Source organism: Triturus cristatus, chromosome 12, assembly GCF_964204655.1.
Source record: "Triturus cristatus chromosome 12, aTriCri1.1, whole genome shotgun sequence".
In the NCBI taxonomy this organism is placed as follows: Eukaryota; Metazoa; Chordata; class Amphibia; order Caudata; family Salamandridae; genus Triturus; species Triturus cristatus.
The window spans coordinates 22,945,911-22,965,471 of NC_140595.1; the positions used below are offsets into that span (position 1 = coordinate 22,945,911).

The window sequence follows — 19,561 nt, forward strand, 5'->3', positions numbered from 1 at the left end:
AGACGATGATGCCGTGCCAGTGTTCTCTAGAAAGTATTGAGTGATTCCAGTACCCACCACCTCACGAAAGACCTGATCCTCTAATAATTCTGGATTTATAATAATCCACATTTGGAGCCATGTCGGGATTATAGAGCACGCCTGAGCCCAGCGTGCCTGCAGTAAAAGCGGGTTATGATCTGAAAGTGTCCTGGTGAGGTATTCTCTATGTTTGACCTCTGCATGAATATCTGGGGAACAGAGTACCGCGTCTAGACGAACATGGAGATCATGTAATGCCGAAAAAAATGAATAATCACGAGTATCCGGGTGATGTGCTCTCCATGTGTCAACAAGTCTCCATCTATGCTGCCACTCCCTTCTAGCCCTAGAAATCTTGTGAATTGGTGCATCAGGGAGAGGTGGGTGGGACCGATCCAGTAGTATATCAGTAATAGAGTTAAAATCCCCGCCCATAATCACTGACCCTGTCAAATGTGAAGCCAGCCTCGCTGACAGCTGTGTGAAAAAGGCCGGCTGCTCTGTATTTGGGGCATAGATGTTACCCAGCACTGCGTCTCTGCCATTTAACCATCCCGCAACCATCACATATCTCCCCTCTGGGTCTATTAGCTGTTGTGCGGGCGGAAAAGGAACCCCCGCCCTGACCCAAATTAACACACCCCCGCGCAAAGGCTGAGTAAATCGTACAGAAGATCTGACTTCGCCATCTGCGTTGCAGGGCGAGGCCCGCTTGGTTTGCGATGTGCGTTTTCTGAAGGAAAGGGATTTGAACCCCCCTACGCCTCAAGTATGCAAGTATTTTGTGACGACGCACCATTGCACGCGCGCCTCTGACATTCCAGGATATGCATTTTAGTTCAAGTAACAAACCCATGACACAACCCCACACAGCGCTCTAGCAATTCGTTCGAGGTGATACGCCTAGACCCCATGAATATCCCAGTACAAAACAGAAAAAAAAGACTCTCCCACCCCAGAACAGGTACTAAAACGCTAGTCCCCATCCAAACTCCACTTAAACGCAATGTCCTCTAGTGGCTACAGAGGAACAAGGGGAGAGGCAGCTGCAGAGCAGTGTCGCCTTGCGACGTAAACAATAACCAACTCAGCGCCCATGCCTCAATTAGCGCACATTGCCCCGCGCCCCGGGGGGCGCCCTATAATGACTTACTGATTTAGAGACCCCTCCCCCACCATCCCATCATCTCAGCAACGCAACAAAAGCAAACAAAGGAGAGCCGGGTAGCCCGGGAATAAAGGAGAGCCCACAGATAGGCGGGAAGAGAAAGAGTGAGGGTGAGCAAAGAAAAGGTAGCAGACCAATCAAAGAATTTCATCTGCGGTGCCGGGAATAACATGTGGCAGCTTAACACTGCCATCTTGAGACCTGTCCGAGTCCGAGGCATCAGATGTCTTTCCCCCAACGGCATTTTATGACCTTGCAACAGTTCTGACATCGCTCGTAGCGCGTCGGTTCTCTCCTTTTCCGTCTGGAAGGCACTAGGTGTCCGCAGGGTGGTGCGTCGACGCCTTGATCTCCAATTCCATTGTGGGAGCTGTTCCCCAAGAGGAGGCGTATGGCTCCGCTCTGCCGGCTTTTGGTCAGTTTTATAGGGTTCAATCCAGTCCCACGCCTCCTTGGGATCCTTGCAAAAATGCATCTTGCCCTCCAGGATAATCCGAAGTCGAGCCGGAAACATCAAGGAGCCCTTCGTCTCGCAAAGCCTTCTTAACAGCCAGAAAGGATGAGAGACGTCGTTGGACCTCCAGCGCTTTGTCTGGGAAGATGGACACCCTGCTGTTGTCCATTGTGTAGGGCCCAGATGTGCGCGCCATCTGCAGCAGGAGATCCCTGTCTTTGTAGTGAAGGAGTCTGGCTACAATGGGGCGAGAAGGCCTTCCAGGGGCCAGAGGTCGGACTGGGACTCGGTGGGCTCTCTCCAGGATATAGTACTGGGTCAACCCTACTGGAGCCTCCGGAAGACCCCGCACTCTTATATTATTCCTCCGATTACGCCCTTCAGCATTTTTGGCTCTCTTCTCCACTGACTGCACTCTGTGGGAGATGTCCCTTAGTTGGTCAGAAGGGGTCTGCTGCGCCGGTGCCAAGTCCGCCAGGGATGATTCTGTCTGCTTCACTAGTTCGGCAAATTTGGTATGTTCTGCTCATAGAAGTCCCAGCCCCACTGCCACATTAGCAATGTCCTGATGCAGTGTCTCTTTAGTGTCGGTTATGGCCTGCAAAATCTGAGCCACCTGTTGTTGTACTCCGGTATCAGCTGACGGCTCAGGTGAGTCAGGTCGCCCGCATTGCTGGGCCAGATCATCGTGATCCGGGGTAGCCATCAATTGTTTGTCTTTGGGCTTCGCCATGGTCATGCGAGGGTATTACCAGCCACCAAGCGCGGTTTGCCAACAGTGTTCACCAGTGCTGTCACCGGGCCAGATGGAGACAATGGGTCCACCTAGTAGTGCAACCAGACTATGCAGGCCCAGCCTCCGCCGGTTTCTAGTAATGGCCCGGAAAACTCCAACCACCAGTGTCCACCCACCACCATTAACAGCACAGTCAGGGGTATGGCGCGCTCCGATATCATGGGTCCCTCCACTCCTCAGACAGGGAATACAGCGTGCAGCAGCACCGGCATCATCGGGGTCGACCACCCCTCTAGTAGGATCAAGGCCCCACAGCTGAGCCCCCGCTGTGACGATCAGATAGTAGCCGCCCTCACCTCTAGCTCGTGGCATTGCAGAAACAGGCACCCCAAGGATGACTGCCCGGGCCCCACACCTCACAGACCCAAGCAGTAAGAGAGGGTGCTGGCGCGCAGGGGGGCTCCTCCAGCTACGTCTTCCAGTCCCCTGGTGCATGCAACAGCACTCCCACCGGTTATGCCTCCGTACTGCCACCCACGCAGAGCAGCTCTGCCTCCAGTCACCGCCCGCAGCAGGGATCTCCCCTATCCAGTGATCCGAACAGGGTCTGTTAAGTTCCAGTGCGCAGCGGTGGGGAATCACCACCCACTACTCGCCTGAGAAATGGCCAAGGCCCTGCATGCTGTAGTTCAGGCAATGGCGAGCCAGGCCTGGTCCGTGCCTCATGGAGGGGGCCCCTCCGTAGCCCACACCAGTATAGCGCCGCCTTACCCGCAGTGCAGGTCCCGTAGTCTCCAGACAAGCGTGAGAGGGCTCCGCTAGAGCGTGCGAGGCTCCACTCCAGGAGAGCACTTTCCCAGCTCTCGCCTCAATGGCCCCCACTGAGCTAGGGCAGTATGTCAGAGCCCACACTCAGTCTGCGGAGCAAGTCAGAGAATCACAGGGAGCGGGCAGGCCACGTCCGCAGACATCGGGAGCTCCAAAATTCCTCACGCCGCCATCTTGTCTTCTCGGAGCCGAAGCCCCGCTCCCTACTCAATCAGGCTCCCGCGGCGCCACGGGCACCCAGGACTCCCGGGCCACAGTCCCAGCTGCTGGACAGCAATGGCGGGGTCCAGTTTGCCCCCCCGGAGCCGGGGCAACAGCAATTAGGTAGGATAACTAGGCAGGCCGGCGCAGAGCTTCGAGCTCACATGTACGTCGCCATCGGCTAATAAGCCTCGCCCCGTATTTAACTTGTCTCTTGCAGTTTAAATCCGATGTTTCTTGCTAATTTGTAGATTATTAGTAAGGGTGGGCGGAGCAGGCGTAGTGCCTCTACGTGTAGTTCCATGGAGTTGGTAAACAACTCCGTGGAACTTCGCTCCGCTATGCGCCCTACCCCCTCCCACAGTAATTATAAAGTAATAAAAAAGGCACTTACCTGCCGTGGCTGCCTCCTCCTCGCCATGTCCGCTCTCCTTCTCATCCCTGCCGTCCTTCTTCTAAAGATAACCCCTATGTTGTACGTCTTGCGCATGCGCACTTGCAAGACGGACAACATAGGGGTTATCAAAGACGGACCGCGAGGAGAAGGAAGGAGAACGGTCATGGCGAGGAGGAGGCAGCCAAGGCAGGTAAGTGGCTTTTTCGTTACTTTATAATTACTTTGGGAGGGTGGAGGGGCCGTCTAACTACACTCCGCCACGGAGTCGTAGTTTTGCCTAAACTCCGCATTCGCAACGGAACGCGTAGTAGGCAAAACTACGTAAACTACGCTTGCGGAGCATAGTTACCCGCCCGGTGTAGGAAAGTGGGTTTCTGTTGCAGTAAACCCCCCACCTTTTGCCAGACTACTGATGCACTTTTGCTTGGTGTGCCGTGGGTCCCTGCCAATCAGGTTCCCAGGGCCTGTGTTCTTTCCCCAAAAACAAACTGTGAGAAGTTGGCCTGATGTATGATGTCACTCGTTCTAGTGTACACCTTATATCAGTCCAAACAACCCTTATGGTGATTGGTTGTAAAGTCAACCTTATAGACCAGCTATCCTAGTGGTAGCATGGACAAGAGCAGTCTTAGGCTAAACTCTGAATGGCATGTGAAGCCAGCTGTGATACCATATATAATCCCTTGAATACCAAATGAAAGGACACCACAACAGATATATATATATAAAATAAAGTGTATTTATTCTAGTCAAACCCTCAGCACTCTTTATGAGATTAGAGGTAAGTACAACACAGTCTTATTTAAGCATACATTAAGTCACACAGGTAAGTAATACAGTTAGGCCCTAGGGGCCACGCAAACCATATACTAAAGAAGTGGTATAAGGACCACTGTCACGGAAATAGGATAGGCCTAGGGAATCGCTGGGGCTACACTACACTAGCAACAGTTAGGAAGTGGGAGGCCCACGGGATTCAGGTGCAGAGTGGAAACACTCACGCGTAATGCGTAAAAGTCAATAGAATTACTAGCAGTTAGAAATTAACAGTTTAAGGACACTTCTGAAGCAGCTAGAGAGTCGAGACTCGGAAACTAGACCCTAGGATAGTCACTAGCCTTGTGAGCACCGAAGTACCCAAGTTACCTAGCCCACGGACTGCGGGTGCATAGGCGTGAACTTGCGTCGGGTTTCGTCGTGGACTTCTATGGATGCCTGAAGGAAAGTTGCTGACAGGCAGTCAGTGAAGAGTGTCCGGTGGATCCCAAGGCTGGGATCAAGAAGAGAGGATACCTGCAAGCAGAAGGGACAGAGTCAAGGTCACTAGCCAGTGACCACGTGGAACCAGGAAGGAACCAGGCAATGTCGTGAAGATTGCAGGTGAAGGTGAAGCTTGTCGCTGCAGCCACGAGGACCAGGAAGCGTCGAGGACGACCAGGACCAGGAGGCGAGCTGTCCCACGAAGGCTCTTGCTGTCGGCGGCATCGAAGTCGAACTAGGACTCCCCAAGCCTTGGCAAGCGGAACCCACGAAGAACGGAGGACTTGCTTCTGGTGCAGACCAGGAAGGTCTGGGGTGCTTCTCTTTTGCAGGGAAGCGGGAGCCAGTCTGGAGGAGCCAAACCAGCAGTGAAGATTTCAGGGAGCGTCGTCACAAAGGCCACTAGCCAACGGGCAAGCAACCGGACAGACGCAGCAAGCAGGAAAATGCAGAAGGGCCCCACGCAGGACTCGTGGAGTGTGGGGGGCTGATCTTCGGTGCAGATGGTGCTTGGGGTTGGGGCTTCTCAATCCCCGGTGCACAACTTCGAGGGTGCCTCAGAAGCTGCGCTGGAAGATACTAGCCACTTTTCCCAGGTAGCCGGTCCCACGTCTCTCGTCGCCTCCACGGATCTCAGCTCGGTTGTGGATGTGGATCAGGGTCGGAGAAGTCTGGAAGTCAAGGCTCTGGTCTGGCTCTGCAGTCGGTTCCTCGTAGAACGTGGACAAAGCAAAGGGTAGTCTCTTGATGGTGCCTGTTTGCACAGGGTAGCCACTCCTTGGCCACAAGGGAGATTCTTCAGTCTTCTTCTTTCGTCGAATGTCGAAGGTCCAGAGTTTCTGTTCAAGTTGCAGGTTCAGGATAATCTAATCTCCTGGGGCCCAGCTACCACTCTTATCCAAATGCGGGGGGCTGGGTTACCTGCTAGGTCACGCCTTATGGGTGGGACCTGGGAGGGGGGTGGTTACACCCCCTTCCCTTTGTCCAGTTTCGCGCCAGGACTGGGGCTGGAGTGCCCCAGCACCGGTTTGAACTGGACTATGCATGGGACACCTTGTGTGCCCCAGGCATGTCTCATTCCTTTCAGCCCTCCCTGCCCCAATACACTAAAGTCTGTCTGGGGAGGTGCTAGCACCTCCCCAAGCAGGAAACCTATTGTCCAAGCCTCCCTTGCCGGGATCACTCCCAGCAGCAGGAGGTCAGACTCGTGTCTGTGGCAGCAGCATCCATTTTGTGATGCTGAGGCTTTGGTTAGAGTTAAACAGCAAAGTAGGATTTTAACATGTCTCTCTCTCTCTAGAAGGGAGGAATAATATCCTCATCACCAGAAATGGTATGGGGATATTATTCCAAAGTGTTAGACACCTTACACGACATGTTTTGATAAAGCCAAACCATAGTTACCATAACCGTTTAAGATTATAAGGCACTTTAAGAGTATATGGTAGGCTATATCATAGAACAGCTATAAGGACATGGTTCCGAAAGCTGCAGACAGGCTCAGCTCATGCTAGAGCACCATCTCACATGTTACCAAGCACTCTGCCTCCAGGATTGTTAAGGCCTGCCATAGGAGTGGCTGATAGGTACACATGTGTCTATATATAAGGTAGATATAGATATACTATATCTAAGCAAGGGGTGATTACACGACCTTGCCCCAGCTGAGTGATCAGCCAGTTGTGTCTGATTGGAAGGCCAGACCAGGGGTGGCATAATACATGCTGCAGCCCCTGGGAGGCCTAGGGTACACCTATGCCCTGGGTACCTAGGGTACACTGTACAGGGTCCAATAAGGTGATCCTTACCAATTGTGTATGTACCTAGGGTACATGGAGTCCATTTTAAGGAGAGAGCAGACAGCCTGAGACCCTGAATGGCAGGATCTCAGGCCAACTAAGTCGAAAAACCAGCTAGACACTAGGCAAAAAGTTGGGGGTAACCATAGTCAGATATCCACCTTCCTACACAAACCCAATTGGCATCTCTGGCCACATGTCAGCCCCTGGTAAATGGTACCACAGGTACCCAGGGCACTGTGACCAGAGAAGGCCTCTAAGGGTTGCCGCACTTATTGTGCAACCCTCAGATGCCCTGTACCCTAACACTCACACACTGCGTTTGCAGACTGAGTGACTTGGTGCAGAACAAAGTGAAGAGTCGACATGGCACACATCCCTGTGTGCCATGCCCACAAACCACTGCCCTGGCATACATTAGTCACCCCTCTAGCTGGGTGCCCTATGCCAGTGGTGAGGGTACAGGTGCATAGGCCCTGTGCCCCTACAGTGCCCAACTCCATTCCTGGGCACTGTAAGTGCAGTGCTGCCATTAAGAGTATATGGTGCTGGGAGTTTGTCATTACGAACTCCACAGCACCATAATGGCTACACTGAAGCCTGGGAAGTTTGGTATCAAACTTCAAAGCACATTAAACCCACACTGATGCCAGTGTGGGATTTAACGTAAAATGCACAACAGAGGGCATCTTGGAGATTCCCCCTGAAATTCGACCAACTACTAGGGACCTGACTGAGTGGCTGCTTAGGCTGCCACCACCAGACATGTTTCTGGACCCCTTGGTTGAGAGCTCGCTGCTCTCGGGGGCCTGAAACAATGCACATCCTGGGACGAGATGCCAAGCCTCCTCCCCCAGGATGGGCAGGGTTCACGAAGGAGAGACTTCAAAGGCCTGCCGCCTTTGTGAGCCTCTCCAGAACATTTGCTGCTTTCAGCAACTGGTCACCACTGGTCTACCCCCCACCTTGGGCGGGAGAACCGGCGGGAAAAAACAAGTGAGGAAAAGAGGTGTGCCCACCTCTGCCAACTCCACACCTCAGGTGGGGGGTGCAAGGTGAAGCACAACCTCGAGTCCCCGCCATCTTGAGGATGGGGGGACTCAGCCAACCAGGGACAGGCTCCTGCCCCCCTCCCACTGGAGAGTGGCAGAATAGGGGGTGTACCCACCCCAGGGAAGGGACCCATTGGTCCCTGTCCTTTACCTACCTGTAACGCCCCTAAATTTAGTATTTAGGGGGCACCCTGAACCTTCCTTCCTCAGGTCCAGCCTACCTACAAGAAGAAAAGAAGAAAAATTACGAAGAGCCGTGCAGAGCTAACAAGAGGACGACACCCACTGACTTGGCCCCAGCCCTACAGGCCTGTCTCCCCTCGAACCTGCTCCTGCAAAATCCCGGCATGTCCAGCAGCCAGCAACCTCACAAACCCTGAAGGACCTGTCTGCCTTCACTTCCCAGACTGTTTCTCCCATGAACACCGGGCATGTTTAAACTACAGCTTCTGGTGCCCGCCAGAGACCGCAAATCCAGCCTACTCTGCACCCCCTGAACCCGGCCCGAGCTCGAGTGGAAAAACACCACGAGGAGGTCCCCCTGGCGATTCTGACCCGAGATCCGGCGACCCCTGACCTGCCTCAAGCATCCAGATGACGCCTGCAGCCTCAATCCAGAGGACCTCCCCTACCGCGACTAGAGCCGGTAAGAAAATCCGATGTCAAAAGGCACCCCTGCACCACACGGCCTTGTGGGCACCAACCAACGGTGCCTAACCAACCCACAACATCCCAACTTACCCCTCAAAGTGGTGGTCACACCCAGAAGATCCTTGTCCCCGAGCCTGCAGTGTTTCTTTGTCCCGGAGCTTCTCCATTGAAAATAACAGGGCACCTGACCACAAAACAGCACCCGGCACCCGGCCGCCCTAGTGCCGCTGAGGGTGCACCTTTGGTGCTGCTCTGGTCCTCAACTTACTCTGAGCTTAACCCTAGGTGCTTTGCTCCCGCAACCCAGTGGTCTGCTTGCCAGCAGCCACCAACCGGAGGCCCCCTATCCCCAATTGAATAACATTGGGCCTTAACACTCTGCACCCGGCCACCCTAGTGCCGCTGAGGGTGCAACAATAGTGCATCACTGACCCTGGGAGACCCCCGAGTCTAACCCCAGAACCTTAACTCCCACAGTTGTTTACTTACCTGTGAACCGTTAACCTGTTTTCCTTCCATAGGATAACATTGACACTTTTTCTCCAAAAAGTTTCTAAGTGTGGAGTTTTGAAACCTAAAAATATTCTTTAAAAATCGCACAAATAACCAAAACGTGTTTACTTACCTGTTTCTAGGAAATATCCCAGTGCTGAATCTAGGTATCAAGCGCTGAGTTAGAAAAGAAATGTGAAAAGTAACTTACCTGCAATTTACTGTAGAAGCCCATTCATTTCAATGTACTGCTCCAAAAAGTTTCCAAGTGTGGAATTTTGAAAACTGAAAATATTCTTTAAAAACCATGCGAATAACCAAAACCTAATTACTTACCTGTTTCTAGGAAATGTCCCAGTGCTGAATCTAGGTATCCAGCACTGAGTTAGAAAAGTAGCGTAAAAAGTAACTTACCTGCAAATTACTGAAAAAGCCTATTCATTCCAATGTACTGTATGTGCTAAGTGTTGCATACTACTGCTCCCCTGTCAATCAAACAAAGTATAATTCCTATTGCATTTTCAAACTGTTCTATATCCATTAACTTATTACTGAAAAGTATGTAAAGCTTACCTGTGCCAGGCTTGCTTGGTTCTAAAAATAAACAATAGTATATTTTTATACAAAAACAATTGGCCGAGAGTTCAGTTCTTGAGTTTGTGAATTCATTTGCTGACTGAGTGGGTACATCAAATGCTTTACACTGTTCTCTGATACTGCCTTACTGCTCGACCAAGCTACCACTATTAGAGAGTAAGGTTCTATCTGACTTTAACCTCTGTCAAACCTCGGGGGACCCTTGGACTCTATACACACTGTACCTCACTTTGGTGCAGTATATATAGAGCCTGTTTCTTACACCCAGGCTTCATTATTAGCCATTTTATGACTTTGGATGGATTTTGTTTCGTTAGGAGTTCTGTAGAATGCGGACATGTTGCCTCCCAGCCACCTCAAAGCGCTGCGGTGCCTCCCAGCCGCCTCAAAGCGCTGCGGTGCCTCTCAGCCGCCTCAAAGCGCTGCGGTGCCTCTCAGCCGCCTCAAAGCGCTGCGGTGCCTCTCAGCCGCCTCAAAGCGCTGCGGTGCCTCCCAGCCGCCTCAAAGCGCTGCGGTGCCTCCCAGCCGCCTCAAAGCGCTGCGGTGCCTCTCAGCCGCCTCAAAGCGCTGCGGTGCCTCTCAGCCTCAGCACTAGGCTCTACTTGTCCCCTCTGGCTCTACAGATCTTCTGTCAGTGGATGGTGACATTATCATTTATATAGCGCTTCATACCCCTGATGAGGCACCAAAGCGCCTTGGCACATAGGCAGTACCCTATTCAGTGGCTTGTGTGTGGTGGGAAGGGTGCGAGTTGGTGGTGTGGCCTGAGTGGGAAGTGTTTCTTTGTCATCTGTGATCAGGACGCTGGGCCTATGGGTGCAGTGAGACAAATCACAGAAAGTGATGGGTGCTCGTGTGACGGTGTCTACCAGCTTCACGAGGAAGGCTTAGGTCTGTTCTTGGGAGGGTGTTCCCTGCGTCATCTACCGTATCTTCTGTCCTTGGGCAGAAGGTCTGTTCTAGATCAGTTCTAGCTCTCAGTAAGGCCAACCCTTCATCCTCTGCTGGCAAAGAGTCAGGCCCTTGCTCCTTCTTGAACCCCAGAGGGTCTCAGGGGTCCTTAGCATCAGGGATTTCATCATGTTGTTGTCTGTGGAAAAAGGAGGTTCCACCGATGAGCGCCTTTGTGTTCGATGGGATAGTCACCCAACCCTCGAGTAAGTCTAGAGGGTTGGGTGAGAGGTCCCCAGTTGATCAGACAAGTGGATTCCTCCTTTTGATTGGTTACCAAGAGCTCAGGGGCTCAGGAACCAGCCCAGCCACTGGTCAGCAGTTTGATCTGGTTTCATTGTTTTTTTTCTGGAGGGGGGTCAGTCTCAGGTGGGTGTTCATATGATCTGAAGGTTTGCCTAAGCAGTTGGATCCTTAGGTTTTGTAGGATTCCACAAAACCTGAAAATGTAATTCATCAGACTCCATGTTTAGTTTGAATGTGTTTGGACTGGAATGCCAGAAGTATTGGGTCTTATGGACAGTGGCCTGGCCTCCAATGTGCTGGAGTTATCGCAGACCTTGACGCAACTCTGCTGCGATAAACAGAGTCCTAATGAAATGTCCAGAACAAGACACTAGAACATCTGAAGGGTATCAGGGTGAGAAGCAAAGACGTGTAAGTGTTGTGATCGACTGGCCAGTGTCATAGCCATGGGAGCAGAAGGCCCTTTTTCTAAGTCTAGAATTCACATTCAAACAAGTTGTTTGATCCTGGGCAATTTATTTCACTTGCCTATCAAATAAGTGCGAGAGTTTCAAGTACTCGTGAGCCGTTTCATAAAGGTAGTGTATAACCGGTCAGAAATGTGTACCCGCAGAAGTACTTGTATCTCAGGAGCACATTTTTGACTTTTAGAAGATCAAGTGAGGATTCCAAGATTTCTAGGACAGAAGTAGATTTCCTGCTGCAGTTTAACTTGTAACATATAGATAACAGGAGCCATTTTAATCTGTTTACAGGGTGTGAAACTTCCAACAAGAGTTATGTGCTTACCCAGAAGCCTACAGTTTGTTGTGATACACCTACCAAAGCGGGTAGGCGCACCCAGGATCTCTCACAAACCAGAGGCAAATCCAAAGATTGTGAGCAACACCCCACGGTGCAGCGTGCTATCCATCCCCTCCAGCGCCTCGTTAGGGACACGAAGCACTATAGAAATGCAATCACAATGCAAGAATGGAAATCGTTATATACGCCTTTGAATGCCATTGGCCAATCAAAATTCCCAATTCTGAATCACTAAATAGATATTGAAAATGTATCCTCACAATATGTTTTTTGGCTACCTAAGTAGCACTTGGATGTGCGTAAACCATTGGTCTTGGGGTCATGCATCATTAAAACCATGAGCCTTTCCTCATCCCTCTTCCATCTACAGTGAGTCTCAGCTGAGATGGACATTTACAACCACAGTAGGCCTGGCTTCGGCTGCCAGCCTTTCGGCTTTACAGAGGCTGTTGTGTGGTTTTGTATAATGTTGTTGTTGGGGAATTTCTTGGTCGTCATGAAATTTAAAAAAAAATGACTGGACGCAACATTTGTTTTAGTCTTTAAAAGAAGGCAGTGCCCTGAAGGGGGGGGGGGGTACATTGTGTGCGTTCCTGGTGACGGGCAGACTGCGTCACTCACAGTGAGGATGGCCCGGGACTGAAGGGGTTGACCTGTAAGCCCCATGCTGTGCGCTCTAGCTGGAGGTAGAACATGTGTGAATGACGCAACTACAGACCAATGGATGAAGAGAGCCGGCTGAAGGCCCCCATACGTATATTACCCGTGTGATTTTAGTAAAATCAAAGTGTCTTGTAACAGCAGACCTAATGAAAACTACCTACAAGAAGCGTTAGCTGCAGAGAACACACTGTGCCACTGGAGGGCGCCCCAAGCACAGACATAGACGCAGAGTCTTAAAACAGGTCTCAACTGCACTCCGTAAACTGAAGAGATTGGACGAGTTTGTGACCCGCAGGTCGTGTAGTTTCAACACAGGAGAGATAACTCAACCTTTCATCTAATTTTAATAACACACATTTCATCTTGAAACATATTTTAGCTGAGCACCGGGCGAGGCGTCAGTTTGTGTTCTGTACTGCACGAGTGATTCGTGTATACTGTGTTTTTTCCACTCACCTTGCAGCCTCTGGTTCTCGCTGCTCAGGTTGAAAACGTTCTGCTGAAGACCGAGGACTTCCTGCTGCCGCCTCGCGAGGGTCTCTTTCAGGATGTCCTAAAGCAGAAGGGGTGAGAGGGGGACATGAGCAGGCACGCGGCATCTGTGTGTGACTACCTGTGTGCACGGGAGCAGCAAACATGGCCGATCAGTAGTTTATGGTGCGCCTGAGCCAGATCACCAGCAACCTATAGGCTACGGCTACAGGCTTAATTTAACCAGAATAGCCCTGGCAACCTATAGGCTACAGGTTTATTATCAATAGAACAGCTTTGGTAACCTGTAGGTTACAGTTTTAACATCAATAGGACACCCCTGGCAACCTATAGGCTACATGTTTAATATCAATAGGATAACACTGCCAACCTAGAGGTTACAGGTTCAATATCAATAGGATAGCTGTGAAAACCTATAGGTTTAATATAAATAGGATAGCTTTGGTAACCTGTAGGCTACAGGTTTAATGTCAATAGGATAGCTCTAGCAACCTGCAGGTTACAGGTTTAACATCAATAGAATAGCCCTGGCAACCTTTAAGCTGCGGGTTTAATTTCAATAGAACAGATCTGGTAACCTGTAGGTTACAGGTTTAACATCAATCAGATAACCCTGACAACATATAGGCTACAGGTTTAATATCAATAGGACGACCCTGGTAACCTATAGGCTACGGGTTTAATATCAATAGGACAGCCCTGGTAACCTATAGGCTACAGGTTTAATATCAATGGGAAAGCCCTGCCAACCTATCGCTCTGTCAATCTATAGGTTACAGGTTTAATCTTAATAGGATAGCTCTGGAAATCTATAGGCTACAGGTTTAATCTACATAGGAGTGCTCTTGGGGTCATACAGTGTGCCACAGAAACCAGTGCTTAGCTTGCAGGACAGAGGCTCGAGTATGAGCAAGGTAGCTCGGAGGGCTAATGCACCTGCAACAGAGAGGGTGGTGTCACCTGCAGGTTCGGGTCACTTTACGATGGAGGTAAGAGGTGGTGCCCACTGCATTGATTGGCTTCTGATCGACAAGTACAAATGGGTGATGTAGATGAGGCTGCTAACATCTGAGGGAGTGAGTGAGTGTAGATGTTATTCCTCCCTGTTTCACATCGGTGCACCTTGGTTCTATGTTCCTAGTTCATATTGTGGTATCGATATAGGAGCAGGCCAATGTTAGCCACCAGACGGATGGTTGTATCTCATGTGGTGTTAGGAAATTTGCACGTTACATACTCTGTTTCATTTAGCTAATCATCCTTACTTCCTTTTCTCTATTTGCTAATTTCTTTCACGTTCTTATTTTTATTTTTCCTCCCCTCTCATTCCTTTTTCTTTCCCTTTTCCATTAATTGTTCTCTTTTATCTTATTTCGTTTTATCTACTATAACACTTATTTATTTGAAAATCGGTATATTTTTGTTTATTAATTCGTATTGATAGCTAATACTAATGAATGATTTTTTTGTAATTTGTTTTAGCATATTTTTTTTCATTTTTCAGATCAAAATATATCTTTAACTAACCATTTATAAGGTGACAATGCAGACAGCGCTCCGGGCCTTTGTCCAGGGACTTTCAGGCTGTGCCCCCACCCCCCAGGGCTTAGCGTGTCTTCAGAGCGACCCTGTGGATGTCCGACCTGCTATCTGCAGGTGCTCACAGATCTCAGCTACAGGCGCGTCAACCGCCTGAGGTTTCTTGCTGACATTACATGTCATTACATTAGGAGATGGGGTCCGTTGGGGGCGTGGCCATGATGGTGGCGCAAATCGATACAAGTATATGGTGGGGCACGTACCGTCTGGTTGCGGAAGGCGCCCAGCTCCTGGTGGGCGCGCTCCAGGTTCGCAGCGCTAGATTGCAGCTCCTGGCGCAGTCGCTGCTCCAGGCTCTGGTTTCCCCCGCCTGCGCCTGCCGGGGTGGCGCTGCACTCATGGGTGATACCCCAGTACATGACAAAGACTAGCGCCAAGAGGAGCAACAGCACCCCAGCGCTGACGATGACGGCCAGTGACACCCTGGCGTTGCGCTTCATCCCGCGGTGATGACGTCGTGCAGCGGCCGGCAGAGGGGGGCAGTGGTGCTGAGTCTGATGCCAGGCACGGCCCAGTGCGCCTGAAGGGGCTGCAGCCGTTCCGATGCCAGGCGCTGCCCGGGTCCCAGAACCAGAGTACTGATGCACGCTATCACCCCAGCCCTGCTATATCCATCCTCGATACAAGAAGCACACCCTGGCGTCACCCCGCCCTCTCCGACGGGGGGATCTCTAAAAATCCCCGATGGGGCAGCGCCGCAGGAAATCACATGTCAGGACAGCACTCCGGGCACGTGTAGCCTGAATATTAACCATCTGAGGTCCGGGGAGGGGGAGAGTACATGAGGTACAGAGTACAGACGGGGGGGGGGGGGGGGGTGGGTGGGGGCGGGGGTCATTACATGAGGTACAGCGAGTGCAGGCTGTGTGTATTCAGTGCATGAGGTAGAGAGTACAGAATGTGGGTCGCCACTGGCTTCTCACACTGCAGTGAGGTCTCACTGGTCATCAGTGGCCTCACACACTGCATTGGAGTCTCACTCATCATCACTGCCCTCACACACTGCTGTGGAGTCTTACCCATAATCACTGGCCTCACACACTGCATTGGAGTCTCACTCATCATCACTGGCCTCACACACTGCATTGAGGTCTCACTCATCATCATTTGCCTCACACACTGTACTGGAGTCTCACTCATTGTCATCACTGCTGGTGAGTCGACGCCCCTTGAATGGGGTCTCACTCGTTGTCACTCACTGTCTCACACACTACTCTGGCGCGTGAGCAGTCTCAGGAGTAAATCTTCCAATTAATAAAAAGTGATGTTCAGTCTCGCGCCGTCCGGCGCTCCCCCCACCCACCCCACAGCGCCCCCTCACCCCAGTGACAACAGAGACGAGTGAAGAAGAAGAAACGAAACTCAAAGCGGAGCGGGAACGGGGCGGGAATCCGCCACGAGAGGAAGAAAACGAAACTCGGGAAAACCGAAAGTGGGTGAAAGCTCAGGAGAAGGGGAACACCAAAAGGGGCGGGTTCCCACCACTGCCCCACAGCCCGCCCCCCCCCCTTCGTGTGGGTTTTTCCAGCCCTCCCGGTTTCCTTTCAGATTGCGTAAGGCGGTTCAAGGTCACCGCGAGCTGTATGTTGTCTCGCAACGCCGCCCCCTCCAGCCCTGCTTCCTGCTTTAAAAGCAAATTCGAAAGTGGTAAATGCAAATATATTTACCCCTCAAATGCACACCGGACTTTCTCCAGCGGTTCAGCGTCTCTCTCTTTGCAACGTTTGTGGAATTTGGGTTCATGGTGCATCTTACCATGCGGTCTTAATTACATTTCCTAGTCAGCCATTGGACCCGGCTCATGAAATACTTCAGTTCCTTGATGGATTTCCAAGCAAGGGGCAAAGCCCTCGGGTCTTCAAAGTTCTCAGGTGTGAGAGCTCATTTGCATATCAATGATCTCACAGGAAATGACAGCACTCGACCATTGGCATAGATGACTTTGCAGGAAATTGCATGTGTATACTAGTAAACAAATGAGGAAAATGGATACGATAACATAACACCAAATTCTGGCTAAAGTAGGTCCGCAAGGAAAACTGCGCCGTATAGATAACACACGCAGGTGTTTCGATTGGAAAATCGATTATTGTCACAATTAGGGAAGTTTTTGCAGATGGGATGTGTAGAGAAGTAGGATCTGCTTTCACGGTTACCCCCACTTTTGCTGGTTTCATTCTGTTTTCTGACTAGTCTGAATGGGGTCCTGGTAACCAGGACCCCCGTCTCTGTGCTTCCTCCCTAAATTGGTTATGGTGAGTACTTGGGTACCCCCAGATTGGCTACTGGTGTACCCTGATAAGTACTAACGTACCCAGGGCATAGGTATAACAGGGGTCCCCCATGGTCTGAAGCATGTATTATGCCACCCATGGGAGACCACTCAAACTGTGACTACGGGCCCGCCGTTGCAGCCCGCGTAAGCTGGTGCTAGCACCACTTACAACAGATATATAAGTTTCCTTACATCTGGGGTCACTGCATTTAAAACCTATGTCACCACTAAGCCAGGCCTTTCAATCCTGAAGGCAGGGTGCTCGGTTATAAGTGTGAGGGTGCCCCTGCATGAGCAGGACACCCCTACAATCCACGGAGTCCATTCTCCCAGATTGTAAGTGTAGGAAAGTGCCCCTTTTGTGCATGGTTTCACCCACTTTTTGCCAAACTGTTGATGCACTTTGACTGAATGTGTCCTGGGTTCCTGCCAACCAGGTACCCAGGGCCTATGTTATTTTCCTAAATTGTACTGGTGCAAAACCCAATTGGCAACTCTCTGGCCACATGTAACTCCCGTTTAAAAGGTGCCATGGGTACCAAGGGCACTGTGGACAGGGAAGGCCTCTAAGGGCTGCAGCACATTTCGTGCCACCCTTAGAGATCCTGTACCATTTTACACACACACACACACACACACACACGCACGCGCGCGCCACACCACACCACACCACACCACACCACACCACACCACACCACACCACACCACAACCCCACCCCCACCGCCACCCCCACCCCCACCCCCACCCCCTTGGAGGCTGCATGTTTCGGTGCAGAACAAAGTGATGAGTCGACATGACACACATCCCTGTGTGCCATGCCTTCAACCCACTGCCTATGTTGTAGGTCAACCCCCCTCTAGATGGGTGCACTATACCAGTGGTGACGGTACAGGTGCATGAGCCCTGTACCCCTACAGTGTATAAGTCCATTTAGACATTGTAAGTGCAGTAATGCCATAAAGAGTATATGGTCTGGGAGTTGGTCATTACAAACTCCACAGCTCCATAATGGCTTCACTGAATACTGGGAAGTTTGGTATCAAACTTCTCAGCACATCAAACCCACATTGATGCCAGTGTGGGATTTAATGAAAAATGCACCAAGGGCATCTTAGAGATCCCCTGAAAAATGACCTAAATCTAGTGTCCTAGCTGAGTGGCTGCTCACCAGCTGCCACTACCAGACATGTTTCTGGACCCCTGCGTTAAGAGCCTGCAGCTCTCCTGGGACGAGGTGCCAAGCCTCCTCCCCCAGGATGGGCAGGGTTCACGAAGGGGAAGCTTCAAAGGCTTGCCGTCTTTGTGAGCTACTCCAGCCATTTTCTGCTCCCAGGCACTGGCCCCCACTGGTTCTGACCCCCACTTTGGGCGGTAGAATCGGCGGGAAAACCAAGTTAGGAGGAGAGGTGTGCCCACCTCTGCCAACTCCACCCCTCAGGTGGGGGAGGCGAGGAGAAGCACAATTCTCAGTCCCCACCATCTTGGTGGACCCAGCCAACCAGAGTGAAGCCTCTGCCTCCTTCCACTGGAGGGTGCCTTAATAGGGGGTGTACCCACCCCAAGAAAGGTACCCATTGGTTCTGACCTGTACCTAACTGTAACACCCCTAAATTTAGTATTTTGGGGCAACCCCGAACCTTGCTTCCTCAGACAAGACGAGAGAAGAAGAAGGACCGAAGAAGCTGTGCTGAACTAAGAAGAGGAGGATGCCCTTTGACTTGGCCCCAGGCCTACTGGCCTGTTCCCACCTCGAACCTGCTCCATCGAAATCCCGGTGTTTTCTGCAGCCAGCAGCTCCCAAGACACCAGAGGACCTGCCCTCCCTTTCCAAACTAAGACTTTGTCTCCCGTGAGCACAGGATTTGCTCACCCACTGTCTCTGGCCAAATCTGTGAGTCTGACCCACTCTGCACCCGACACCCACAGCCCGAGTTTGAGTGGCCCAACATCATGAGGAGGTCTCCCCTGCAAACCTAAGCTAAGATCTGGTGATCTCTGACCTGCCTCGAATCTCCAAACGATGCCTGCTGCTCCTTTCTGGTGGCTCCCCTGGCCATGACCAGAGCCTGCAAGAAAAACCCGATTCCTAAATACACCCCTGCACCCGACGTCCCACGGCCTTAGGTGGCCCAACCGACGGTGTCCCAGCATCCCCAGGAATCCCAACTTACCTCTCCAACTGGTGGTCACCTCCAGAAGATCTTTGTCACCGAGCGTGCAGTGTTTGTTGAAACCGAAGAATCCCCTTTGAAATCAACAGGGCACCCAACGCCAAACTAGCAACCTGCTCACCCAGTGGCGTATCAAAGGGGGTGGCGGGGGTCGGTGCGCCCCGGGTGGCATGAGTTTTGGGGGCGGCCCCCCTTACATGCATTTTCTGTGGGGGTGGCAAAAGTAGAAATCTTCCCCAGCATCCCCGCACTCTTCAATGCGGCAGCCGCAGGGCGGCAAAGGCTGGTACCACCTCAGGCGGCAAACTGCCTAGCTACGCCACTGCCTGCACCCAGCCGCCCTTGTGCCACTGTGGGTGCACCTTGTGTGCTAAATTGCCCCCCCCCCCTTGCCCTGAGCCTAACACCAGGAGCTTTGCTCCCACAACCTTGTGGCCTGCTCATGAGTAGCCACCAACGGGAGCTCCCCTATACCCCATTGGTTAACATTGGGCCTCAGCACTCTGCACCCGGCCGCCCTAGTGCCGCTGGGGGTGCTTTGAGAGTGCATCCTCGACCCTGGGGGAACCCTGGTTATAACCCAAGAAACCCAACTCCCACAACAAAGTACTTACCTGTGAACCGATAAATTAATTTCCTCCCATAGGACTGCAATAACTGCTTTTCTTTGAAAATTGATGTGTGGAGTTGGTTTGTAAGAAAC

General features: G+C 51.5%; 1 protein-coding gene across 1 annotated transcript in view; it reads right to left on the minus strand.

Annotated features, from left to right (window-relative positions):
* LOC146772249 (uncharacterized) overlaps positions 1 to 15,825 on the minus strand; it is a 29,019-nt gene extending 13,194 nt beyond the window's left edge. Inside the window, exons 1-2 of the mRNA XM_085637574.1 lie at positions 14,615 to 15,825; positions 12,777 to 12,873 (exon numbers count right to left, since the gene is read on the minus strand). Coding sequence (XP_085493700.1) covers positions 12,777 to 12,873; positions 14,615 to 14,851 — 334 coding nt within the window. The 5' untranslated portion in view covers positions 14,852 to 15,825. The remainder of the gene's footprint in view (positions 1 to 12,776; positions 12,874 to 14,614) is intronic.
* Between the last annotated feature and the right edge of the window lie 3,736 nt (positions 15,826 to 19,561).